Genomic DNA, 27,995 nt, shown 5'->3' with positions numbered 1-27,995 from the left:
CCGGAAGTGTCACGGGGACCGTTTCGGGAACGGACCGTGGGACTGCAGTCCCGGTCCGCAAGGTGATCTCCGCCTTATCTCAGAATCCGGACACCCCGGACCTAACGTAGCAGCAAAGTGAGTGGGGTTCCTTGGCCGGGTCGTCCCGAGGGGGCGTGTATTGTTTGCCCTGAAGTGTCAGTGGCACCGATCGTAAACACGGAGCAATCGGAAGCCTTTCCGCGTTTCATTTAATCCCTGCGTGACCCCAGCTGAGGTTTAGCGAAAGCGTTATTTGCCCAGAAGCGGCCGGCTGCCCCCCTCTTCCCGCGCGTCCCTCCTGTCCTGGGCCCAAGGTTTTCTGGGCCCGGTTCGAGGCGAAGCCACCCCAGAGCCGTCATTCTTATACAATGACTTCTTTTTGCCTTTCAGATAAGTTCCAAGGCTGACAGGTCTTACATTCAGACGTTTCCACCAACGCACCAACATCTTTTTTCAGATTCCATGACGAGATCCTAGCTGCGAAAGAACACCGAATTGGGAGTCAGACAGCCTGGGTTCTAGGCCTGACTGTCATTAATTGGTGGTATGACATTGGAGAAATCTTTCTGACCTCTCTGGACTCCCCGTTTTCCTTTTCTATAAAATGAGGAGCGTGGAATAAGTAGTAAGTGAGGTAACTTCCAGTTTCCACACCTGGATTATTGCCACCAGTGTGTTTTCTAATTCCTGCCTCAGTTAGCTTTCTGTACTTTGGTTAATCCCCATGTAGGGCCTTTCTTCGCATTCCATCAATCCATGCCCTTGTCAGGTCTGGGTTTAGACTCATTTTAAAAACGTTTCCTAAAGGAATCCCTTTACTTCTTAGTCCACGGACTCGTACCTAAGTAAAAATTTTAACATGTGCCATTCTTGAGGTGTTTAATGTGCCTGAGAATCATTATATTGGCACAATAAACTCTGAACGACAGGACTCTGGCTTATTAAACTTTGAATCAACATCCTCATACACAATGTCTGAAAGATGGTACTCAAGAAATGTTTGCTGAGGAGAATATGTACACCTCACATTATTTTAGTTACTCCTTTCCTCAAAAACTGTAAAGCAAAGCTGTAGAAATGCAGTCCTGAGAGCAGAAGGAATAGAACATTTGAGGAGAAAAGTAATTATACTTTTGTTAGTTCTGAACTACACTGAGTTCTGTTGCAGTTTTCTCTCAAGTAAGTCTTCTGTCATTCCAAGAATGATATTCAAAAGGCATTATTCAATAGATATGTATGAAGTGTTCTCTTCCCACTCTAAAGCATCTTCTTTTTGGGAGGGGTTGGTAGGAAGAGGGAAAAATGGTGAGGGTTGAAAGAAGACAATTTCAAGTAGAGCATATGCAAAGGTTCAAAAATGAGATGGCAAGCCATTGAAGATTACGGGGTGGGGGGACGTCAAAATAACGAAAGCTTGGAGATAGGAGTGAGGTGCTATAAGGGTGTAAGCAATGAAATGAGAGGTTAGCAGAGGGCAGATAAATAATCCTTAATAACACGTGTTGAAGTGGCACGTGAAATGGGATAATGGCCTGCCACTGGAGGATGTTCAGCAAAAAGAGCTGATGAGTTCAAATTTGCATTTTAGAAAAATGCATTTTAGAAAAATGCATTTTAGAAAAATGCTCTCGTGATTTTGTTAGTTGATGTTTCAAGAATGAAAAAATCCCTTTGTAAGTTTTATTTCAGTTCTATCATAGTAGAGACATTAACAATAATGATGGTTAACATCTAAAGAGTAGTTAGTTATTCCACCTGATTAGAATTCCATCTGATTAGACTGTGAATTCTTTCAGGGCAGAAACCCAGCTTTACTCATGTAACTCTAGCACAGTGCTTTTCATGTAGTAGATATCCAATTAATACTTGCTAACTTGAATTTAATATTAACTCAATATTAAAACTTTTTCCAGGGGAAACATGAACCAGAAGATACTGAAATTGGAGAACTTGATACGATATCACACTGTCTTTAGGCAGCTGCACAGCCTGGGTCAAAGAAGAATGTTAGCACAGTGGAGTCCTGTGTTTTCATCTGCTTACCCAGTGGGGACAGCTCAGCTCTGCATCCGACCCTGGCAAATAGACCCATTCGTTGGCGCGGCTCTATCTCAATATAGGCTTCTAGTAACAAAGAAGGTAGTTACAGATTTTAGTTACTGTATTACTTGGTCTGAGGTGAAAGTTCCTATAGCTCTGAGTAGAAATTCATTTTGAGTGTTTTGTCTTTATTCCTTAATGCTACACTTGAGGCAGTACATCTTTGTGAAGAAAGGAAGTTTTATTTTGTTGTTCAGTAATGTGGATGAATTTGATTACCTGGAAATCAGTGTATGATTGTGAATTAAGGATGTAGGATTTTAAATTTTAGTCTAAGGTTTAAGTACTTATGGGAGTGTTACTTGGTAGAAATAGGAGCTGTGATTGTGGTAGATATTCCAGAATAAATCTACATTGTCACTTAAAGTTTTTCTTCTATTGCATTCTGAATTTTTAATAGGAAGAAAGAGCACAGAAATCTCCATTGTCTTCACCAAAATTCAAAAAAGAAGTGGAGGTATGGATTGGAATGACTGTTGGGGAACTGGCCAGAGCAATGGAAAAAGACATAGGTGGGTCAGATACTTTTATAAGGAAAAATATGGGAACATGGGATACCTGGTATCTTATTTTCATTGAGACTAAGGCATTCAAAGATGAAAATTAGACTGATGGCTTAAAAAGATATCAAATCATTCTAATAGTTTTCACTTTAGGTCACAGACTCTAATTCGTTTCTTCTGTCTTTGCCAAAAATGGTGGAAAAAATTTTATCTGGAGTAACCCTTCTTTCTCAGAAATTCTGTAGGCTTTTAAGTTTCTTTATTTATTTTGAGAAGAGAGAGCATGAGCGAAGGAGGGCGGAAAGAAAGAGGGGAGAGAGAGAATCCCAAGCAGACTCCATGCTGTCAGCACTATGCAGGGCTCGATGTCACAGACTGTCTGATCATGACCTGAGCCAAGATCAAGAGTTGGTCACTTAACCAACTGTGCCAACAAGGTACCCCAAACTATTTTAATGGGTTAATTAAAAAATAAATTTTTTTAATGTTTTTATTTTTGAGACAGAGAAAAAGCACAAGCTGGGGAGGGGTGGAGAGAGAGGGAGACAGGGTCTGAAGGAGGCTCTGCACTGACAGCACAGAGCCTGATGGTAGAGCTTGAACTCAGCTAAGAGATCATTACCTGAGCCAAGGTTGGACCCTTAGCCAACTGAGCCACCCGGGTGCCCTGAGTTTTGTTTTGTTTTTTTTCTTCTGAGACAAAGAGCACTCCGGAGAGGGGCAAAGGCAGAGGGAGGAAGAGAGGGAGAATCTTAAGCAGGCTCCATGCTCAACACAGACCGAGTCCAAAGAATATTTTTGGTCTGAAGTACTCTATTTATACTTACTATCCTTTTGTTGTTCTATAATTTTCTGATTTTCTTTTTGTTTTGTTTTTTATTGTTTATTTTTGAGAGACAGAGAGTGAGAGAAAGCGTGTGTGCATGCACGAGCCAGGGAGGGGCAGAGAGAGAGGGACACAGAATCTGAAGCAGGCTCCAGGCCCTGAGCTGTCAGTACAGAACCCGATGCAGGGCTCAAACCATGAACTGTGAGACCATGACCTGAGATCGTGACCTGAGCGGAAGTCAGACACTTAACCAACTGAGCCACCCAGGTGCCCCTGATTTTCTTTTTTCACTCATTGTGACAATATCTGTAGTGCCAGCAGAAAAATATTTGTAGTAGTAAATTTTTTTTAAAGTTTACTTTATTTATTTTGAGAGAGAGAGTGCGAGTGCAGGAGAGACAGAGAGTGAGAAAGAGAGAGAATTTCACTGACAGTACAGAGCCTGGACACAGTACACAAAGTCATGAACCGTGAGATCATGACCTGAGCCAAGACCAAGAGTCGGGTGCTTAACTGACTGACCCACCCAGGCACCCTATAGTAATAACTTTTAATAATACTGTTTTTGTTTATAAATGTATAGCATCGTTGTCATTTTTTAAATTCCTTCATTGCACTCTTGGTGCATTTATTACCGATTTAAGATTATTGGAACAAAATTTGAGTTTTCATTATAAGCTGACAATAAAATTCAGTAAATAAGAAATAGCCTATTATTGTAGCGAAATAAAGTGACAAGTGAAGCAGACTCTTGGCAAAAAGAAAAACAATTAATAATAATAACTCATATTACTGAGCTGTTACCATGTACCAGTACTTTAAGTATATTAACTCATGTAATTCTCATAATGCACAAGAGTTAGGTGTAATTATTATCCCTATTTGTAGGTTGAGAAACTGAGGCATGGAGAGGATGAATAATTGCCACAGTTAGTATATGGTAGAGTAGGATTTGAACTCAGGGAGTATGGCTACAGAGGTCATGCTTTTATTCACAGACCAAATTATCTCTCAAGAATTGTTATTTTGTAAATTACAGCAGAGCTCTAGGGCAGAGCTAGAATTGTAATATGTTTCCAGCCTGAAAGTGCCACCACTCTTTGTATATGTGCATCCTCACAAAGAATAGAAAATTGGCCCAGTCTTGCATTCTTATAACTTTGCAGTTGGATTATATAATCATTTTATTAGAAAACTTTAAGAGAACAAATAGATATGACTGTATCATTGATATTTTTTCCAAGGAAAACTATATTGGTAGGATTTTATAGATAATATTGATAATATACTTGATTTTTAAAACTTTTATTGTTGGCAGTTTTCATACATATATGAAAGCTGTAAGAATGGAATATAAGTATAATGTATGCAGAAGCCAGTGACAATTATTAATATATCATTTATTCCATAAATATTTCTGTATTTATCACTAAAAGATGAGGATTCTTTTTTTTTAACATTCCCCCCCCTCACACACTCCCATAACTATAATAATTCCTCTGTGTTACCAAGTAAATAGTATAATTGAAACATGAATTTAATCACGGATCAGTGTTCTAGACCCAAAACTGATATGCCATGATTTAAATAAAAGCTCTATTTGAAGCTTATTTAATATTATATTTACTTCTCATTTGAATTAAAGATGGTGAATATTTTTAACTACTAAATTAGCAATGTGAGTATATATTTTTTCCTTTATGTCAATTAAAATAACTTAGGATGTAATATCTGTGGTTGAAATGCTTTGGGTACTTTTCTATTTGTAAATATTTAAGTCTTAGATAAAGATAAAATAATATGTTAATACTAAATGCATTTAATATAAAGGGAAAGAGATTATCTTTGTATAAGCTACCTTTCAAAAGCTTGGGATATCAGGGGTGCCTGGATGGCTCAGTCAGTTAAGCATCTGACTCTTGATTTTGGCTCAGGTCATGATCTCACGGGTCCTGAGATCAAGCCCCACATAGGGCTCTGTGCTGACAGTGCAGAGCCTGCTTGGAATTCTCCCTTTCCCTCTCTCTTACTCTCCCCTGCTCGTGTGCATGCCCACTCACTTGCTTGCGCTCTCTCAAAATAAATAAATAACATTTAAAAAAAAAGTTTAGGATATCATATTGGAAAAGTATTTACTGGATTATTAGGGATTTTAGCATTGTTAGAATTGTATTCATTATAATGTATATGTTTAGAATTTTATTGTTCTATGAGAGCATATCCATATAGAAAATTTGCATTGTATCATTTTTTTTTTTTTTTAAGTTTTATTTATTTAAGTAATCTCTACACCCTGTGTGGGGCTTGAACTCATGACCTTGAGATCAAGAGTAGCATGCTTTTCTAACTGAGTCAGCCAGGTGCCCCTGTATCATTCTTTTAAAATGTATTTTCTTGGGAAAGGATGTTGTGGGATTATATATAGGAAAGGATTTCTTGGCATTATTACAGAATAGGATCAGTGATATGTGGAGCTGGCTTGCACCAACTTTTGAGCCAGTTGCTAATTTATAAGGAAGTATGTGAGCTTCCATTAAAAATCATAAACATAAACAAAGGTAACATAAATCATAAACAAAGGTAATAAATACTCCTTAAACCCCTTTATTCTTGGGGCACCTGGGTGGCTTAGTTGGTTAAGCATATGACTCTTGATTTTGACTCAGGTCATGATCTCATGGTTTGTGAGATAGAGCCCCATGTAGGGCTCTGTGCTGACAGCTTGGAGCCTGCTTGGGATTCTCCCTCTCTCCCTCTCCCTCTCTCCCTCTCTCCCTCTCCCTCTCTCCCTCTCCCTCTCTCGCTCTCCCCTCTCTCCCTCCCTCTCCCTCTCCCTCTCCCTCTCTCTCTCTCTCTCTCTCTCTCTCCCTCTCTCCCTCTCCCTCTCCCTTTCTCTCTCTCTCTCCTTCTCTCCCTCCTTCTCTGCCCTTCCCCACCCTTAAAATACATAAGTAAACTAAAAAAAAAAAACAAAAACCTCTTTTTATTTTACTGCATTTTGCTATGTGTTTTTGAGGTGATTTATGCCTATGTACCTATATGGTGGAAATTCTATGTAATGGTATGCTACTGTGCATCTCTTTACATCTCTGTGTTCAGTGATTTCATGTTGATAGCTGAAATCAACCATCTGGGAGTATTTGCACTGTGGAAATTGGGAAATGCTATAATAATTAGGGTGGTTTTTTTTTTTTTTTTTTTTTTTTTTTGGAGAGTCTTCTGAGTAAACATTTACCTGCACACTACTGCATAAGATATTCTTTTAGTATAATGTTCTGTTTATTTGAGGATGCCTTTCTTTCATATGTGTCTCTCAGAATACATATTTAAAATTTTTTTCAGTGTTTATTTTTGAGAGAGAGACAGACAGATAGACAGACAGACATGAGTGGGGGAGGGGCAGAGAGAGGGAGACACAGAATCTGAAGCAGGCTCCAGGCTCTGAGCTGTCAGCACAGAGCCCAATGCGGGTCTGGAACTCATGAGCCATGAGATCATGACTTGAGCTGAAGTCAGATGCTTAAATGACTGAGCCACCCAGGCGGCCCTCAAAATATATATTTAAAGGGTGATTGAACATCTGGAAACATAAAACTTATTTCATTGACCGATACATTCATTTATCATCCACAAGGAAGTATGACTGAAATGAAAACAAAGTACATTATGTAAAATAGAATACCAAGTAAATATTTTTCTTACATTTCAAGACTTTTTGGAGACCATAAATAGATAACATAAGTAAATTAATTAATTATATGTGTGTGTATATACGGAGATTGTGTGTGTGTGTGTGTGTACATACAGTTGATCCTCGTTATTTGAGGGTTTTGTATTGGAAGATTCTCTAAAATGTATTTGTAGCCCCAAAATCAGTATTCACACTGCTTTTGCAGTCATTCCTGGACATGTGTGGAGCAGTGAAAAATTTGAGTTACCCAATTACACATTCCTAGCTGAGGTTAAACAAGGCAACATTCTGCCTTCTTGCTTTAGCTCTCATGCTGCAAACAAGTGTCATTTTGTGGCTTATTCAGTGCCACATTTTTACATTTTTATGCTTTTTGTTGATTTTGCTGATTAAAATGGCTCCTAAGCATAGTGGTGAAGTGTTACTAACTGCAAGAAGGCTGTAGTGTGCTTTACAGAGAAAATGCATGTGTTAGATAAGCTTTGTTCATGCGCTGTTTTTAGTGCTTTTGGCTGGGCGTTCAGTATTAATGAATCAACAGAATACATTAAATAAGGTGTCTTAAAACAGAAACACATAAAACTAGGTATGTATTGATTGCTAATGAAGATGTGACCAGGAGCTGAAGGAACCTACTAACCTTGTATTTTTCCTTGGAATGATGGTTTAGTAGTTGCTAATTCAGTATTCATGGAAAGTTTATAGAACAGAACTGCTGCAAATAATGAATATCAACTATATATACATACACATTTGTATAGACATGACATATGTAACTACAAGTTTTCAAAGAACTGCTCAATATTAAATGTATACAATATGCCTAATAATGTTTTATTGGTGGCTCAGATCATTCATAAGGTGCATATTCACATATTTATGAATATGTAGAAATGTTAATATAAATGAATCATATTTTAAAGATTATTTTCTTTTCAGCTTATTTGTGGTTTGTTAACAGAGGAACAGCTTAAATAGTTAATTCCTCTCATCGAGTATACTGTTTATATTGAGATTTATTAATAGAGGCCACTTTTATGAACATTTATTTCATGATCCTAAAAGGTTTTTTCTCTCCCACCCAGATTGTGTGTATGAAGCTTTAATGAACACTGCTATTGACATAGATTCACTAGAAGCACACTCACATTTAGATGAAGTCTGGATCAAAGAGGTGGTAAAGAAGGCGGGGATGAAGTTAAAATGGAGCAAATTAAAACAGGACAAAGTCAGAGAAAATAAAGATGCTGTAAGAAGGTAAAACTTAACCATGTATATTGCGGAAAGAAGACCACTTAGTTTTACTTACACTTTATAATGGAAAGATTTGCTTTAAAATTTTTTTTGCAATTAAAGTGACATGGGAATATAGATTAAACTTTTCTTCGAAGTGTTTAAAACATCAGTGTTTAAATATATTCAGGTTATCAAACTCTAAGGGTTGTTCTTCTTAGTTTGTTGAGTGTATATATTGACCCTGAATTTAAAATTTTTATTCAGTTCTGCTTGTTGTTTTGAAGATGCCAACTATGCATGGGCAGTCATTACATGTTTTGTCATAGGTTATTATGTGTGTGGAAGGGGAAGATAGTTATATCTAATCAAAGCTGAATGTTGGATTGTATTGTTTAGTGGTAGTTCACAGAGATGACTGCAAACCAATTCATTGGCTATAAAGATATTTAAGAAATGAAACTCCTTTGCTGTTAATTGTAGGCCTCAGACAGATCCAGCTTTATTAACCCCAAGGTCCCCAGTTGTTACTGTAATGGGCCATGTTGATCATGGGAAAACGACGTTACTCGACAAACTGCGAAAAACTCAAGTGGCAGCAATGGAAGCTGGAGGCATCACTCAGCACATTGGTGCCTTTCTTGGTATGACCCAAATTACCTTACAGTGTGCTTGGGAATCCCACATACTGTTTTCTTAAACCAAGTGTCCTAACATGAGATACACAAATTAAAAGTAAAAGGAAAGTCTAAAGCTTAAGGCTGTTGGTCTGATGAAATATCGAGCAGCTGGTTAATAAAGGTTATTTTGTACATTCTATAAGAAGAAAATTATATTTTTATTCTGGCTATTCTTAGTTTGGCTTAATGAACTTAAAATTGTTCAATGCCTGGTTACAGTAATGTTCATAATAATAATTAAATAGCAGCTACCATTACTGAGCAACTAGCATGTGCCCAGCACTGTGGTGTGTGGTGTGGTGAGCCCCTTATTTATATGCTTTATTTTTATCTTCACAACATCGCGAAGTACGTATTAATACCCCTGTTTACAGATAAGGAGGCTGAGGCTTGGATAGGTTATTTGTTCGAGATATACAGCTAATAAATGGCAAAGCTAGGATTTACATCCAAGGCTGGGTTTGGGCTGGGTTTGGGCTCAAATCCTGAGCTACTAACTATGTACTAAATTGCCTTTTGCTTAAGGCAATTGTGTAGCTAATGAAGGGGAAACTTCCTATATAACTATCAGTCTGTTCTCTCTCCAGAATAGATACCAGTTGGTACATTTATGAAAATATGTTCTAAAAATATAAAAAGTTTTACTTTGAAATTATAACATGAAAAGAAAACACTAAAGGTTTCACTGCTTTGTTATCATTTTTCAGTGTGAAATAATGATTTGTATTGTTCCCAATTAAAATTAATGGGAGGAATAAATTATTTTAAGGAATTATTGATTCTATTTGATAATTTCACATATATTCCTTTGTATTAAGAAAGCACACATTTGAGTCCTTAGTATTTTTGGATTTCTGTTTCCACAGTGTCTCTGCCTTCTGGGGAAAAGATCACCTTTCTTGATACTCCAGGACATGCTGCTTTCTCAGCAATGAGGGCCAGAGGTGCTCAGGTCACTGACATTGTCATACTGGTCGTAGCTGCAGATGATGGAGTGATGAAACAAACTGTAGAATCTATTAAGCATGCCAAAGATGCTCAAGGTACTGTGTGGCTGATTATGTGTATCAGGAAAGCAGTTGCTTTTTTTTTTTTTTTTTTTTTTTTTTTAAAGATCTACAAAAAGTCACTATTCTGGTGCCCTTTACATGTAGCTCATTTAATCTACCTGGCAATTCCAGGATTATTATGCCTGTTTACAGATACAGCTCAAAGATGATTGAATTGTTTTCCCACAGATGTAACTACTAAAAAGTGTGTAGCAGGAGTCAGCTGGGGACCTGTGACCATAAATACAGTCCTTCTAATACTGTTTACTTAGTTGGCATGGTGTGAAAATGTAATAACCGCAAATGACTTTTTAAAAATTTTTGTTATGGAAATGTTAAATAATTATAAAGGTAAGAATAGAATAATAAACTACATACCCATCACCTATTAACATTAGGAGTTGCAAAATGGTTATATTCTAATTCTGTTATTCCTTGTTCATTTATTATCTTGAATTCTTCTCTAAAGAGAAACTTTTTCTTCGTATGCTTTACATAAATTCTTAGAGGTATAAAATTGAAACTTTTTAAAAATCACTTCTCTATTTAGAAACTGTGGTAATAGCTACTACCCCCCCCCCCCCACACATACTTTGTTCATTCATTCTTATTCTGATATTACCCTACACTCACTGAGAAAATACTGTTACCTTGAGAAAATGTACCTTGATGGAGTACATCATATTCCCTTACGTTTGTTGGCAAGAGAAAAAAAAGTTTGAGAATCACTATCTACGCCAGTTCTTAACAGCATGAAAACTAAGAACCGAGAATGGCAGGAACTGCCTCCAGTTACAGTTAATTTGCAACATGTCCACATTTGAAATCTGCTCTTTTAGCTTCCAGTGTTACTCTCTTTTCTTTTTAATTCTTCAAAACTGCCTTTGTGGAATGGACTATGTTCTTAATGAACATAGGGAATATAACAAAAAGAAGAGGGTGATAAATTTGCCAGGGATCCATAGCAAAGCAGTTGTTGAGATAGGATAAATTTCTTACATCATGCTTTCTATTTCTGTTCTCTTGTCCCTTAAGTTCCATCTCATCCATATGGAATGTACTTTTTCATAATAGTAGGTTGTGGATAACTTTTTTGTTTCTGTTTTCAATTTTTCTTCCTTTGATACCTGAGAAAATTGTAGCACAGTTGGTGAAACCCAACCAGAGAATTATCTCCTAACATTTTATGTGATTTGTCTAGTGATCAAGACAAGTAGATTATAAGATTATTTGGTTCATTTGTTCAGTAAACATTTATTGAGAATCTACTATATGTCAGTCACTAAAGTATATATTAATAAAGAATTGCCGTAAATCCTGAAAGTAAGTTTACAACAGTGCTACTTCGTTTCAGCCCAGGGTAAGATGTTGGGTTTCAATGAGTTAATAGCTCCTCAAAAGAAGAGGCGAATGATCTAGTGGTGTTAGAATTGAATTAGAATCTTTTCTGGACTTTTTAATTTTCTTTCTGCAGATTATCTTCAGTGTAGTTGCTGATCTTGCTTTCAGTCTTACAGATAGGCCTTTCTCTACCCAAATTCTGTTTTTGTTTGTTTGTTTGTTTTCATCTTAGGTATCTGTTCTTAATTCAGAATCTGCTTATAATTACAATTTTGACATCTCACATCCAGAATCCTCCTTTATGTGCAGAAAGATGAGGGGGTCTAAAGCAGGTCTTTTAGGTCTTTCTTGTAGTTTAGTACATCTACTCAGTAAAGAGAAAGCTAGAAAAGGTTGGTGTCTTTCACTGTGAATACCTGGAATTGAAGGTATCCTCGTTTGCATTCTTTTTAACTCTTCAGTTCCTATCGTCCTTGCTATAAACAAATGTGACAAAACTGAGGCTGATCCTGAAAAAGTGAAAAAAGAACTGCTAGCTCATGATGTAGTGTGTGAGGATTATGGAGGTGACGTTCAAGCAGTGCACATCTCTGCACTCACGGTAAGTGCAGGCACCTCAGAGATGATGTGTTAGGTTGGGACTGCTGTTCATAATGCACATAGGGGACTATACCTAAAGAACATCGGGACATATATAATTTCTGTTGTTTAAAAACCCTTTGTGTACTAGGCAAGGCTAGCATCATTATCTTGGTTTGGCAGATTAGGAATTCGACTTTCTGGGGTGCCCGGGTGGCTCAGTCAATTAATTGTCCGACATTGGCTTAGGTCGTGATCTCACAGTTCGTGAGTTCAAGCCTTCTGTCGGGCTGTACGCTGATAGTCCAGAGCCTGCTTCGGAACCTCTCTCTCCCTCTCTTTCTGTCCCCTACCTCAAAAATAAACATTAAAAGAAAGAAAAAAAGAAATTAGGCTTTCTGAGGTCAGTCACCAGTCTAGGGTTATACAACAGAACAGTCAGGGATCAAGTCCAGACCTAATGCTTTTCTTTTCTTTTTTTTTTTTTTTAATTTTTTATGTTTCGTTTTTTATATTTTTGAGAGAGAGAGAGAGCGAGCAGGGGAAGGGCAGAGTGACGAAGACAGAATCTGAAACAGGCTCCAGGCTCTGAGCTGTCAGCGCAGAGCCCAATGCTGGTTCGAACTCACGAGCAGTGAGATCCTGACCGGAGCCGAAGTGAGATGCCCAACTGACTGAGCCACCCCAGGTGCCTCCTAATGCTTATTCTAAGTATAAGAACACATGGTGGATGTTGTAGGCATAGCGTAATAGTAAGCTGCTGAAGACTTTTTTAAGCAGAAATGAAATCCAATTTGTAATAAAAAGTACTTGTTTTTATACTGAAAAATTACAGAATAGGTTTTAGGGCATTTAAGAGATATTTAAACATAAAAATTTCACTAATACAAAGATAAAACATTTGGGTTCAGTTTGTTATTGATTGATTCAATGTTTCCATGAATTAAATTGCCATAAGTTTTGTTATTTATGATGAATTCCATTTTCTTTTCTTTTTTTTTAACGTTTATTTATTTTGAGAGAAAGAGTGTGAGTGGGAGAGGGACAGAGAGAGGGAGAGAGAATCCTAAGCAGGCTCCGTGCTGTCAGTGCAGAGCCTGAAGTGAGACTAGATCCCAGGAACTGTGAGATCATGACCTTAGCAGAAATGAAGAGTTGGATGCTTAAAGCCAACTGAGCCACCCAGGTGCCTCTCCATTTTCCTTTAAATGACCAATTATTCTTTTCTGATTGAAAAACACCAAGGAAGCTGAGTACCTGCTTTGTGACAGCATTTTGCAGTTCTCTTTTCCTGTACAGGTTGCTGCTAAGTAACAATTTCCTTTTTTGTCCATTCTTATCATGTTCCATGGTTCATATATAATCTACAATACTTTTTTTTCCAGATCACTTACTGAGGGGATGGTACTGTATTTGGCCACCTTCCTCTAATTAAGTCTCATTTTATCTTTAATTTTCCTAAATTTGTTACTTCTAGGATGCTTAGCAATCATGCCTTCATTGATATTGAAGCCAGGCCTCTTTTTCTCTGAAACTCTGAAATGCCACCTTGCTTTATTATGTTTCCACTATACCTCAATTGCTGTTGCACTCTGAAAGCCAGATGGCAAGATTAAAACATTTGAAGACACAGCCACCTTTTCTGCCCAGATACCTTGAGATGAGTAGGTAAATGTAAAGCTGCTTACGCATGGCCGAGATGATTTCTGGGGAATGGAGGGAATTGGGAGGGTGTGGCAGAAAGAAAGATGAGGCCTTTTTTTCCAAGTAGAGATAGAGGACTATTTCATGCAAAGAAACACCCCAGCTCTACTTTTCAGAGTAGCATTTGTAACTTTAAATCAATACTGGGAATATTTGGATGGGTAAGGAAAGTATTGTTTTGTATTGTTTACAAACAGCTTGTCTCCGTTGTTTTATACTCTGACAGCTGAGCAGCCTCTTAACTGACAGAGTGGAAAAATCCCTTGCCCATCAGTTTGAGTTCCATCATCAGTTAATCAGCTGTGTGATCTTGGAGCCCTAGAATGCCTAGTAACCATAGATCATTAAAGGTGAAAGAATCATCTGATCAAGCTTCCTCATTTCCAGTTGAGGAAAGGCGATCCAGGGAGGTGAACTGATTCTTCAAGGTTACACAGCTGGGTAATTACAGAGTGTATCTTAGACACTGGGTCTAGTTTGTACTTTTTCTCCTTATTAGTAAGAGTAAGTAATGTTTGATTTACTTATTTTACAGCATTCTTGAGTGGATCGAATGAAATAATAGATGTGAAAGCTTATTCAGTTGGCTAGAACTTCAAATGTCAAGTAGCATTGTAAAGAAAGCGAGAGGAAGAGAACGCAATGGTAGAGACAGATGGAGGAGAATGCATGAAGCATGTATTTATGAAGGGGTATTAATAAGCACCACTAGTGGGCTTCCTTTTAAGAAAATCACCATTCTTGGGGTGGCTGGATGGCTCAGTTGGTTGAGCATCACACTTTGGCTCAGGTCATGATCTCATGGCTCATGAGTTTGAGCCCCGCGTCAGGCTCTGTGCTGATAGCTTAGAGCCTGGAACCTGCTTCGGATTCTGTCTCCCTGTTTTGCTGCTTCTCCCCCACTCGTGCTTTGTCTGTCTCTCTTCTCTCTCCCTCTCTAAAAAATAAATAAACATTAAAAGAAAAGAAAAGAAAATCGCCATTCTTCCTTGAAAGATATGTCCCTGGATCAGGTTTTCTTGCTTTTCCTTCCTTTGTTTTTTCCTCCCTCCCTCCCTCCCTCCCTTCCTCCCTCCCTCCCTCCCTCCCCGATTCCTCCTTTCCTGGCCTCCTTCCTTCTTTCTGATTGGGTGATTCATGCTTTTAATGCTTAAAGAGAAAAGTATGATATAACTGTCTAGGATTATTTCGCTGACACTGGTATTTACATTTACAGATAATATTTTATTTATGTATCTTAACACCTTTTTTTGTTATTAAAGGGCGATAATCTGATGGCTTTGGCAGAGGCAACAATTGCTCTGGCAGAAATGTTAGAACTGAAAGCAGACCTCAATGGTCCAGTAGAAGGAACAGTAATAGAATCTTTCACGGACAAAGGAAGAGGGTAGGACTGTTAAAATGCTTGCTTTTAATAATTTGTTTCATTGTTTTTGTGGCTTGATTATGTAACAATGCATTATTTTATTGCATATTATTGTTAGACATGGACAATATTTTCAAAGCATTTGTTTTGAAAAGCATTTTATTGCATTAGCACATGGAACATAAAAATTTAGTTATCAGGAGCTCCTGGGTGGCTCAGTCAGTTAAGCGTTCTACTTCGCCTCAGGTCATGATCTCACAGTTCGTGAGTTGGAGCCCCACATAGGGCTCTGTGCTGACAGCTCAGAGCCTGGAGCCTTCTTCATATTCTGTGTCTCCGTCTCTCTCTCTGCACACCGCCCCCGCCCCCCCCCCCCGACCCTTGCACACTTTCTCTCTCAACAATAAACATTAAAAAATTTGTTTTAAATGCAGTTACCAGTAGCCATAGCTATCTATATATCTCCTAGTCACATTTAATGGTGTAAGTAGTTCAGTTTGTTTGAATATTTTTCTCCACTGACTTAACTGAATTGATAAATAAAGCCTCATAGACTAACAAATTGGAATGAAATAGCAAATGTTGCCCTCAGGGTTTCTAAATTCTTTATGTCCTTACCCATTAATATTCTATCCAGGAAGGTCTTTGGGTTTTTCTTCTCTTTAATTTTTCTCCCTATCAGCAAGAGGTTTCACTTCTTAACAAATTAGTTACGGAAAGAGGATTAGCATTCTGTCAGAACACTCAGCTAACTGCATCCTCCACTGCCATAAGCTGATAAGAAATGTGTTTTGTTTTCCTTTTTTTTAAAAGCATGATAAAATAAGCATAACATTAAATTTACCGTCTTAACCATGTTTAAGTTCAGTAATATTAAGTATTTTCACATTGTTGTACAACAGGTCTCTAGAACTTTTTAATCTTGTAAAACAAACTCTGGGGCATCTGGGTGGCTCGGTCAGTTAAACATCTGACTTTGGCTCACGTCATAATCTCACAATTTAGGTTCAAGTCCCGCATGAGGTGAGCTTGTGCATATTCAGGTGAGCTCGTGCCCTGCTTCGGGTGAGCCCTGCTTCAGTCTCTTCTGTCTCTCTCTCTCTCTGTCTCTCTCCCCTCGTGGGATTCTCTCTCTCTCTCCCTCTCTCTGCCCCTCACTCACTTGCACCCTCTCTCAAAAAACCAAAAAAACCCCCCAAAAAAACCCAAAAACCCCAAACAACAACAACCAAAAAAAACCCCACTGAAACTCTATACCCACGAAACCCTAATTTCCCCTCCTTCCAACGCCCAACCCTTGGCAACTATCTTTAGATTTTCTGTTTCTATGATTTTGACTACTTTAGGTACTTCATATGACTAGAATAATACAGTATTTGTCCTTTTTGACTGGCTTATTTCATTTAACATAATGTCCTCATGGTAGGTTCATTCATGTTGGAGCATGTGACAGGGCTTTCTTTTTTAAGGTTGCATAATATTCCATTGTATGTATACGCTGAATTTTCTTTATTATTCAGTTGATGGACATTTGGTTTGCTTCTACCTTTTGGCAATTATGTAGAAATGTTTTTATAGTATGAAAAACTGCTTGAGAAGTAGTGGGGTTAACCCTGTGTGTACATAGTATATATATATATTTTAGTCTCGTAAAGATATCTTTGCTCTACTTAAGAAAGTGCTTACTGGGGCGCCTGGGTGGCGCAGTCGGTTAAGCGTCCGACTTCAGCCAGGTCACGATCTCGCGGTCCGTGAGTTCGAGCCCCGCATCAGGCTCTGGGCTGATGGCTCGGAGCCTGGAGCCTGTTTCCGATTCTGTGTCTCCCTCTCTCTCTGCCCCTCCCCCATTCATGCTCTGTCTCTCTCTGTCCCAAAAATAAATTAAAAACGTTGAAAAAAAAAAAATTAAAAAAAAAAAAGAAAGTGCTTACTTCCTGATTATGGCATTACGAATATATATGTTTATTTTCATTTTAGGCCTGTTACTACAGCTATAATTCAAAGAGGAACTTTGAGGAGAGGCTCCATTCTGGTTGCTGGAAAGAGTTGGGCAAAAGTACGCTTAATGTTTGATGAGAATGGAAAAACAATCCATGAGGCCTGTCCCAGCATGCCAGTGGGAATTGTAGGCTGGAGAGACCTCCCTTCTGCAGGAGATGAAATTCTTGAAGTAGAATCTGAGGTATATCAAGCTTAATTCCTATATACATGATACAGTGATTTTATTTATTTATTTATTATTTTAATAATTTAGGGTCAAGTTAACTGACATACAGGGTATACAGTGTAGTCTTGCCTTCAGATGTAGATTCCCATGATTTATCCCTTACATACAATACCCAGTGCTTATCCCAACAAGTGCCCTCCTCAATGCCCATCACCCATTTTCCCTGCACCCCCAACCCCCCACCCCCATCAACCCTCAGTTTGTCCTCTGTATTTAAGAGTCTCTTATGGTTTGCTTCCCTCTTGTTTGTAACTTTTTTCCTTCCCTTACCCTGTGGTATTCTGTTAAGTTTCTCAAATTCTGTGTATGAGTGAAGACATACGTAGCATGATACCCTCTAGTTCCATCCACATTGTTGTAAATGGCAAGATTTCATTATTTTTCCTCACCAAGTAGTATTCCATTGTTATATACTATATCTTCTTTATCCATTCATCAGTTGATGGACATTTAGGCACTTTCCATAATTTGGCTATTGTTGATAGTGCTGCTATAAACATTGGGGTACATGTGCCCCTGTGAATCAGCACTCCTGTATCCTTTGGATAAATTCCTAGTAGTACTATTGCTGAGTTGTAGGGTAATTCCATTTTTAATTTTTTGAAGAATCTCCACACTATTTTCCACAGTGGGGCACCAGTTTGCATTCCCACCGACAGTACAAGAGGGTTCCCCTTTCTCCACATCCTCACTAACATCTGTTGTTTCCTGAGTTAATTTTAGCCACTCTGATTGGTGTGAGGTGGTATCTCAGTGTGGTTATGATTTGTATTTTCCTGATGATGAGTGATGTTGAGCATCTTTTCAGGTGTCTGTTTGTCATCTGGATGTCTTCTTTGGAAAAGTATCTATTCATGTCTTCTGCCCATTTCTTCACTGGATTATTTGTTTTTCGGGTGTTGAGTTTGGTAATTTCTTTATAGATTTTGGATACTAACCCTTTATCTGATATGTCATTTACAAATATCTTCTCCCATTCTGTCAGTTCCTTTTTAGTTTAGTTGATTGTTTCCTTTGCAGTGCAGAAGGTTTTTCATCTGGATGAGGTCCCAATAGTTCATTTTTGCTTTTATTTCCCTTGCCTTTGGAGACATGTTAAGTAAGAAGTTGCTGTGGCCGAGGTCAAAGAGGTTGCTGCCTTTTTTCTCCTGTGGGATTTTGATGGTTTCCTGTCTCACATTTAGGCCTGTCATCCATTTTGAATTTATTTTTATGTATGATGTAAGAAAGTGGTTCAGTTTCATTCTTTTGCATGTTGCTGTCCAGTTCTCCCAGCACCAGTTGCTAAAGAGACTGTCTTTTTTCCATTGGATACTCTTTCCTGCTTTCTCGAAGATTAGTTGGCCAATTCTGGGTTCTTTATTCTATTGCATTGGTCTATGTGTCTGTTTTTGTGACAATACCGTACTGTCTTGATGATAACAGCTTTGTAGTACAGGCTAAAGTCTGGGATTGTGATGGCTCCAGCTTTGGTTTTCTTTTTCGACATTACTTTGGCTATTTGGGATCTTTTGTGGTTCCATACAAATTTTAGGATTGTTTGTTCTAGCTCTGAGAAGAATGCTGGTGCCATTTTGATTGGGATTGCATTGAATGTGTAGATTGCTGTGGGTAGTATCGACATTTTAACAATATTTGTTCTTCCAATCCATGAGCATGGAATATTTTTCCATTTCTTTTTGTCTTCTTCAATTTCTTTCATAAGCTTTCTGTAGCTTTCAGTGTACAGATCTTTTACCTCTTTGGTTAGGTTTATTCCTAAATATTTTATGGTTCTTAGTGCAATTGTAAATGGGATCGATTCCTTGATACCTCTTTCTGTTGCTTTGTTATTGGTGTATACAAATGCAACTGGTTTCTGTACATTCATTTTATATCCTGTGACTTTGCCGAACTCATGTTTCAGTTCTAGCAGTTTTTTGGTGGAGTCTTTCGGGTTTTCCATGTAGAGTATCATGTCATCTGTGGAAAGTGAAAGTTTGACTTCTTCTTTGTCAGTTTGGATGCCTTTTATTTCATTTTGTTGTCTGATTGCTGACCCTAGGACTTCCAAGATTATGTTAAATAGCAGTGGTGAGGGTGGACATCCCTGTCGTGTTCCTGATCTCAGGGGAAAAGCTATCAGTTTTTCCCCATTGAGGATGACATTAGCTGTGGGCCTTTCATATATGGCTTTTATGATGTTAAAGTACGTTCCTTCTATCCCAACTTACTTGAGAGTTTTTATTAAGAAAGTATGCTGTATTTTGTCAAATGCTTTTTCTGCATCTGTTGACAGGGTCATGTGGTTCTTATCCTTTCTTCTGTTAATGTGATGAATCACATTGATTTGTGAGTATTGAACCAGGCATGCAGCCCAGGAATGAATCTCACTTGATCATGGTGAATAATTCTTTTAATATACTGTTGAATTCGATTTGCTAGTATCTTGTTGAGAATTTTTGCATCTGTGTTCTTCAGGGAAATTGGCCTGTAATTCTCCTTTTTAGTGGGGTCTTTGTCTGGTTTGGGAATCAAGGTAATGCTGGCTTCATAGAATGAGTCCAGAAGCTTTCCTTCCATTTCTATTTTTTGGAACAGCATGAGCAGAATAGGTATTAACTCCGTTTTAAATGTCTGGTAGAATTCCCCTTTGAAGCCATCTAGACCAGGACTCTTACTTGTTGGGAGGTTTTTGATAACCGATTCAATTTCTTCACTGGTTATGGGTCTGTTCAAATTTTCTGTTTCTTCCCATTTGAGTTTTGGGAGTGTGTGGGTGTCTAGGAATTTGTCCATTTCTTCCAGATTGTCCAGTTTGTTGGCATATAATTTTTCATAGTATTCACTAATAATTGTTTGTATTTCTGTGGTGTTGGTTGTGATCTCTCCTCTTTCATTTGTGATTTTATTTATTTGGGTCCTCTCTCTTTTGAGAAGTCTGGCTAGGAGTTTATCAATTTTGTTTGTTCTTTCAAAACAGTTCTTAGATTCATTGATCTGTTCTACTGTTTTTTTTTTTTTAATTTTATATTGTTTATTTCTGCTCTAATCCTTATCATTTCTTTTCTGCTTGGGGTTTCTTTGCACTCTGTTTCTAGTTCCTTTAGGTGTGAGGTTAGATTCTGTATTTGGGATTTTTCTTGCTTGTTGAGATGGGCCTGGATTGTGATGCATTTTCCTCTGAGGACTGCCTTTGTTGCATCCCAAATGGTTTGGACTGTTGTGTTTTCATTTTCATTTGTTTCCATATATATTTTAATTTCTTCTTTAAATTTCCTGATTGACCTATTAATTCTTTAGTAGTATGTTCTTTAACCACCATATGTTTGGAGGCTTTCCAAATTTTTTCTTGTGGTTGATTTCAAGTTTCTTAGCGTTGTGGTCTGAAAATATATATGGTATGATCTTCATCCTTTTATATTTGTTGAAGGCTGTTTTGTGACCCAGTATGTAATCTCTTTGGGAGAATGTTCCATGTGTACTTGAGAAGAATGTACTGCTTTTGGATGAAAAGTTCTGAATATATCTGTCAAAGTCCATCTGGTCCAGTGTATCATTCAAAGCCATTGTTTGCTTATTGATTTTCTGCCTAGATTATCTGTCCATTGTTGTAAGTGGAGTATTATAGTCACCTACAAGTACAGTATTATTACCAATAAGCTTGCTTATGTTTGTGATGAACTGATTTATATATTTGGGCATTTCAAGTTAGGGGCATAAACATTTATAATCATTAGCTCTTCTTGATGGATACACCCCTTAATTATGATATAATGCCCTTCTTCATCTCTTCTTACAGTCTGTTTTAAAATCTAGTTTGTGTGGGGGGCACCTGGGTGGCTCAGTCAGTTAAGCGTCTGACTTCAATTCAGGTCATAGATCATGATCTCACGGTCTGTGAGTTCGAGCCCCACATCAGGCTCTGTGCCAACAGCTCAGAGCCTGGAGCCTGCTTCAGATTCTGTGTCTCCCTCTCTCTCTGCCCCTGTCCCACTCACACTCTGTCTCTCTCTCTCAAAAATAAAATAAAAACATTAAAAAAATTTTTTTTAAATAAATAAAATCTAGTTTGTGTGATGTTAGTATGGCTACTCAGGCTTTCTTTTGACATCCGATATTGTGATAGATGGTTCTCCATCCCCTCACTTTGAATCTGAATGTGTCCTCAGGTCTAAAATGAGTCTCTTGTAGGCAGCATATAGATGGATCTTCTTTTTTTATCCATTGTGTCTTTAGACACAATGATACCTTGTGTCTTTTGATTGGGGCATTTAGTCCATTTACATTCAGAGTTATTGTTGGAAGATATGGATTTAGTGTCATTGTGTTATCTGTAGGTTTTATGCTTGTGGTGTTGTCTTTGGTCTTTTGTAGTCTTTGCTGCTTTCCACTCACAGGGTAACCCTAGGATTTCTTGCAGGGCTGGTTTAGTGGTCATGAATTCCTTCAGTTTTTGTTTGTCTGGGAAAGCCTGTATCTCTCCTTCTACTTTGAATGACAGCCTTGCTGGATAAAGGATTCTTGGCTGCATATTTTTCCTATTCAGCACATTGAATATTTCTTGCCACTCCCTTCTGGCCTGCCATGTTTCAGTGGGCAGGTCTGCTATGACCCTTATGTGTCTTCCCTTGTAGGTTAAGTAAGACCTGTTTGTCCCTAGCTGCTTTCAGAATTCTCTCTTTTTTTTGTATCTTGCCAGTTTCACTGTGATATATCGTGGGATACAGTGATTTTAAATATTCTCTAATTTTCTACCAAATAAGTATATTTGTGTTAACAAATAAGTATAGACTATAAAGGCTTATGAGAGGGCCAGTGGTGCCATTTTATAATTTGGCTATGGAATTTTTAAAAATTTGAGGTAATATTTAAAAATTAAATCATCTGTGTATACAAAGACCCTAGATTAAAGTTTTGTAAGTTTATCAAAATTTATAAAATTAGTGGTTTCATATATGAGTTAGACCAAGCTAAGCTGGGGAAAAACATCAAGCTTTTTTAATCCATAAGATGCTGGTTTCTATTTAGTTAAATAATGCCTGTTTTTTCCCCTGTAAAGCCTAGGGCACGTGAAGTTGTTGACTGGCGGAAGTATGAGCAAGAACAGGAGAAAAACAAAGAGAATCTGAAAATAATAGAAGAAAAGCGAAAGGAACACCAAGAAGCACATCGGAAAGCCCGTGAGAAATATGGCACTTTGCATTGGAAGGAGAGATCATTTCTAAAGTACCAAGAAAAAAAAGAACAAAAACCCTTAAAGACAAAAGAGAAAGAAGAAAAGGATTCAAATGTACTTCCTATAATTATTAAAGGTGACTTTGGAAAGATTTTACTTCATTACTCATTTTTGTATTATAAATATGTATATTTCTTCATTCTCACAATTAATTTGGGCCATTAAATTTAAGCTAAAATTATTTTGGTATTTTGGGGGAGATTTATTTTATTGATGTGTAATTGACATATAACATTATGTTAGTTTCAGGTATATAGCAATGATTTGATATTTGTATATATTGCAAAATGACCACCACAGTAAGTCTAATCACCATACACAGTCACAAAACTTTTTTTTCTTGTGATAAGAACTTTTAAGATCTACTCTTTTAGCAACTTTCAAATGTATAATATAGTATTTTTAACTATAGTCACTGTACTGTACATTACATCCCCATGACATTTATGACTGGAAGGTTGTACCTTTTGCCCTCCTTTTTGCCCATGTCTCACTGGGGGAGAGGTTTGTTTTTTTTTTTTTTAATGTTTATTTCTTTTTTAGAGAGAGAACACGAGCAGGGGAGGGGCAGAGAGGGGGATAGAGGATCCCAAGTGGGCTCCGTGCTGACAGCAGAAAGCCTGATATGGGGCTTGAACTCATGAACTCTGGATGACTCACTGGGAGAGATTTTAATAAACATTTTTCTTGATGTTTTGTTGTAAATGTACTTTTGGTTCTAAATACTTAAGTTAAATAGATGTTTATAATGCTAAACCTAAATAAAAGTGGTAAATGCCATTCCTATTATGACTTTAAATAGATTTTTGTCATTTTGTGTCTGTTAATGTCTAACTCTTAACACCAGTAATTTCATACTTTTTTAGGTGATGTTGATGGTTCTGTTGAGGCCATTGTGAACATTATGGATACCTATGATGCTTCACATGAGTGTGAACTTGAATTAGTACATTTTGGTGTGGGTGATGTCAGTGAAAATGATGTTAACCTTGCTGAAACATTTCATGGTAAGATTTCTATTTCCTGTTTGTTTAACTGTGTTCCCTAGAACACACTGTGAACCATTACCTTCAGTCTTTTGTAGCTTGGCTAATCAACTTGCCCTTTACCCTTATCAGCATCGCCCTTCCTGCTCTAGTGGAGTCCCAGCCTTTGAGCTCAGTGGGATGCGCAGTATTGCAGCCATAACTTCACTCATTGTTTTCACACTACAACCTTGGGGAACTCTTTCAAGTCCCAGAAGGTTTTTGATTTTACTTACTTACTTACTTACTTACTTACTTACTTACTTACTTATTTATTTATTTATAAATAAAGATAGTTACTGCCTTTCCCATTTCCCCACCCAATCCAAGGTTGGTTCTCTGTATCTTTTATTTAGACTTTTGAATGCTCCTGACACTGTAATCAGCCTGTTCAGTATTTTACTTCATCTTTTACTTTTGTCTGTTTTTTGTCTATTGATAATTATATAAATCTTTCTTAGATTAAAAGCTGTTTTTAGCTTTAGTATATGCACTATTTAAGCAAACAGTTTTTAGCTTTAATTAAATGCCTAGAAGGTAGGGGGACTGGACTGTTAGTTGAACTTACGATATACAAAAAGGTGACTCATGACTCACTTTTAAGTCTAACACCTAGCAAGGCACCAACATTGTATTAATTAATGAATCACTTAGGAAGGAGGTACTTAATGACTGTACTTATTTAGAATTAGATGTCACTTCTACTAAATAGTAATGCTGGTTATGGTTAATTCATTTTTAATTTTTATTTATTTTTAATTTAAAAAATTTTTTTAAATGTTTTTATCTATTTTTGAGAGAGAGAGAGAGAGAGAGACAAAGCGTGAGCAGGGGAGGGGCAGAGAGAGGGAGACACAGAATCTGAAGCAGGCTCCAGGCTCTGAGCTATCAGCACAGAGCCTAATGTGCGGCTCCAACTTGTGACCTGAGTTGAAGTCGGACGCTTAACTGACTGAGCCACCCAGGTGCCCCAGTACTGGCTAATTCAAAGTATTTTCTAGGCATTGACCAGCCTAGCACTATACTATGTAATGCAGGTATCATGTTAAATGATTTCTTAATGATAAAACTTTCAAGGTGGTTGTGTTTTTTCTCTTGATTAACTTGCTTGCTTTCATTTTTATCACTTGTTTAAGGACAGGAGTGTTTTGCTTTTTATTCCCTCTAAGGTATTTGCTGTTAAATGTATTATTTGTTCTTCGGCAAAATAGTCAACTCCATAGAATTTCTTTCATTTCTTAAATAACTCTTAAACTTTACCAATTTAGTAACTATTTTGGAGCATCTTTTGGCCAGCTGAATATCTAAGAATAAACCACAAAAAGTTGTAGACAATAAGTTTATAATTTAGTAATACAATTGTTATTAAAATAATGTAAAAATATTTCAGCCCTATTCAATTTTCGTTTTCTTATTTCTCTGGTATAAAAATCAAAGTTTTGTTTAGCGTACTGCCTTGCACAGTATGGGTACTTTTGTCTCTTAAATTAATGGGTTTAAAAATTATAAAGAAGTTTTCCTTGTTAAACAAGCTACAATAGTATTTATAAAATCCTTTGGTTAATTTGAAAATTTACTAGTTTTTATGAGAAAAAATTACAGAATTTTTCATCACCCCTTTTAATTTACATAGAAGGAAATAAAACTTTTTTTTTAATGTTTATTTATTCTTGAGAGAGAAAGCATGAGCCGGGGAGGGGCAGAGAGAGAGGGACACAGAATCTGAAGGAGGCTTCAAGCTCCAAGCTGTCAGCAGAAAGCCCAACATGGGGCTTGAACCCATGAACTGTGAGATCATGACCTGAGCCGAAGTTGGACACTTAACTGACTGAGCCACCCAGGCACCCCTAAAACCTTTTTGTTTTTAAGTGTATTTTGAGAGAGAGCATGCAAGTGAGCAAGGGAGGGGCAGAGAGAGAGAAGGAGAGAGAGAATCCCAAGCAGGCTCTATGGTGTTAGCACAGAGCCAGACATGGGGCTCAATCCCACAAACCAAGAGATCATGACCTAAGCTGCAACCAAGAGTCCGACGCTTAGCTTAACTTACTGAGCCACTCAGGCTGCCCGAAATAAAACTATTTAGATTTGAGTTTCTGCTTGAAAGAAAAGTCCTTAATACAATATTTGTGCTACTTTATTTTTTCTATTTCTGCTTCCCAGGTGTTATATATGGCTTCAATGTGAATGCAGGCAATGTTATCCAGAAGTCTGCTACAAAAAAAGGAGTAAAAATTAAACTTCACAAAATCATTTACCGCCTAATTGAAGATTTGCAGGAAGAACTGAGCAGCAGATTGCCTTGCATTGTGGAAGAGCATCCAATTGGTGAGTGTTCACTGAATATTAAACATTCATATCTTAGGTGCTGTGAAGAACACTTGAAAGCAAAGTTTAGGGGAATTATAGTTCACTGTTGAAATACCTTCACTGTTCCAATAAATGGCCTGTGTCCTAGAAAAAATGATATATTCAATGTAACTTCCTATGTATTATAAACCTGCCCTCTGCAGCCTATGCTTTGGCCCTGAGGATACAAAGGCAAGTTAGGCAGTAAGAACTTGCCCTAAGGTTTAGACATCAACTAATTATAACATAAATTAGACTGGGATGGGATGCATGAAGATTATATAGTGTTCTGGAAGGAGCCACTGATTTTGTCCTGGAGTTGGCCGAGAAGTCCACCATGAGAATAGTTAATTTTACATTTAAATATCACGTATTTAGAAATATTCTTCCTAGCATATCCCTTGGCCAGATGGAAGCCTAAATTTATTTGAGATGGACTGAATCGTTTTATCTGTTCTTATGGTCCAGAGATTTATTTTAGGCTTTTCTGATCTGCTAAACATGACCATACAGAGATTTGTATGTTCTTGTGCTAAGGCACAATTTGGAAAACTTTTGAGTCATACAAAGGTTTCCATCAGCCAAATAACACTAACCCCAGTAAATCGGTATATTATAGTGTGTGATACCATGTCATTATTGGCATTTAATTTTCAGTGAAAAGAATTAAGCTTCAAGCTGAGTCACTGAATCAGTATTTAAGTGAATATAAATTATCAATGGGGAGATTAAAATTAGGTGATGACAGATGTTCTCTTCAAGAATAATATATTGAGGGACAGGTGAAAACTAGGTTTTCATAGAGCAGACAGTAAACTGTTACCTTCTAGTGCATTTTCAGCTAAAAAAGTGAATTTCTTTTTCCCTTGTTCATTTTTTTAGGCAAGCAGGTTCTTTTCCAAGAAAACCCAAGGAGTTTCATGTTTATGTTTCTATGAGCGGTCAGGAAAATAAAGTTGGTAGAGTCAGAGAAAAACAGGATTTCAGTACGAGTTTGTATTTTTTTCCCACCTTTAATTCTTGCTCTGAAGAATATGTGAAATTATGTATTTCTCAGAATCTTTTGTTTTGTGTGCATCTAATGTTCTCTTCTTTCTAAAGGTGAGGCTTGTATACTAGCTACCTTCTCTGTAACAGAAGGGAAGAAAAAAGTTCCTGTGGCTGGCTGCAGAGTCCAAAAGGGTCAGTTAGAAAAACAGAAAAAATTTAAATTAATCCGTAATGGACATGTTATTTGGAAGGGTAAGCAAGATCACAATCTGTTTCTATAATATTAAATCCAGTCACCCAAACCTACTGATTCCATATAACCACCTAAAATCTCACTCCCATATCCTGGTTCAGGCTGTTACCTTTTGTTAACTCAAACCTCGTCTCCAGGTGACAGGCTCCCTCCCTTACTAGTCCTGATGTCTCCTCCAGGATTTTTAGTCCTGCCTGGTAATCTATATAACCTGTAACAAGCCTGATAAATCAGTAATCTAGTTTCCTAAGCTTCTAAAAATTGGCCGCAAATTACCTTTCCAGCTGTCTCCTACCCCTGATCTACAGCATTGTACTTGGCTTACCTTGACCTTTTGCCTGCAATGTCTTTTATCCTGGATTATCTCATTTTTTAAATCTTGAGTACAATGCCATCCTCTGCAAAGTTAGTCTAACCTTTGAAATGGGAGATTTAGTTCTTTCCCTATAAACCACATCTTGCTTACAGCAAACCATTTTTCTTTGGTTTCCCTAGTATTTAGTTCCTTCATTTAACATGATAGGACTGTAAAATTTAGGACTTTCAGGATAATTTTCCTTTTAACACCAGACTGTATAGCATTTAGCAGGTATAATTTGTTGAATATACCTACCTTGTTTTTTTGTTTTTATATTTTAAGGCTCATTAACCTCATTGAAACACCATAAAGATGACATTTCAGTCGTCAAAACTGGAATGGACTGTGGTCTCAGTTTGGATGAAGAAAAGGTAGAATTTAAAGTGGGAGATGAAATTGTTTGTTATGAAGAAAAAGAAGTTCCAGCTAAGACTTCTTGGAATCCAGGATTTTAAAATTACATTAAAAATGTAAACAATTAA

General features: G+C 37.3%; 1 protein-coding gene across 3 annotated transcripts; it reads left to right on the top strand.

The window, feature by feature from the left end:
- Positions 1-27,995, top strand: MTIF2 (mitochondrial translational initiation factor 2). Of its 3 annotated transcripts, none has more exons than XM_042932290.1 (15): positions 1-117; positions 412-565; positions 1,935-2,160; positions 2,522-2,633; positions 8,230-8,401; positions 8,861-9,021; positions 9,924-10,100; positions 11,909-12,048; positions 14,993-15,117; positions 17,074-17,278; positions 22,365-22,617; positions 23,408-23,548; positions 25,727-25,891; positions 27,014-27,154; positions 27,796-27,995. In XM_042932290.1, exons 3-15 carry the CDS (start codon positions 1,942-1,944, stop codon positions 27,966-27,968), a joined length of 2,184 nt encoding a protein of 727 aa, XP_042788224.1. In that variant the 5' UTR covers positions 1-117; positions 412-565; positions 1,935-1,941; the 3' UTR covers positions 27,969-27,995. The 3 variants fall into 3 exon arrangements, with proteins under 3 accessions (XP_042788224.1, XP_042788223.1, XP_042788222.1); XM_042932289.1 differs by having other exon boundaries at positions 412-646; XM_042932288.1 differs by having other exon boundaries at positions 412-655.

The sequence above is a fragment of the Panthera leo genome, chromosome A3 (assembly GCF_018350215.1).
Source record: "Panthera leo isolate Ple1 chromosome A3, P.leo_Ple1_pat1.1, whole genome shotgun sequence".
Lineage (NCBI taxonomy): Eukaryota > Metazoa > Chordata > Mammalia > Carnivora > Felidae > Panthera > Panthera leo.
This window is presented reverse-complemented; position numbering and strand designations above follow the sequence as displayed.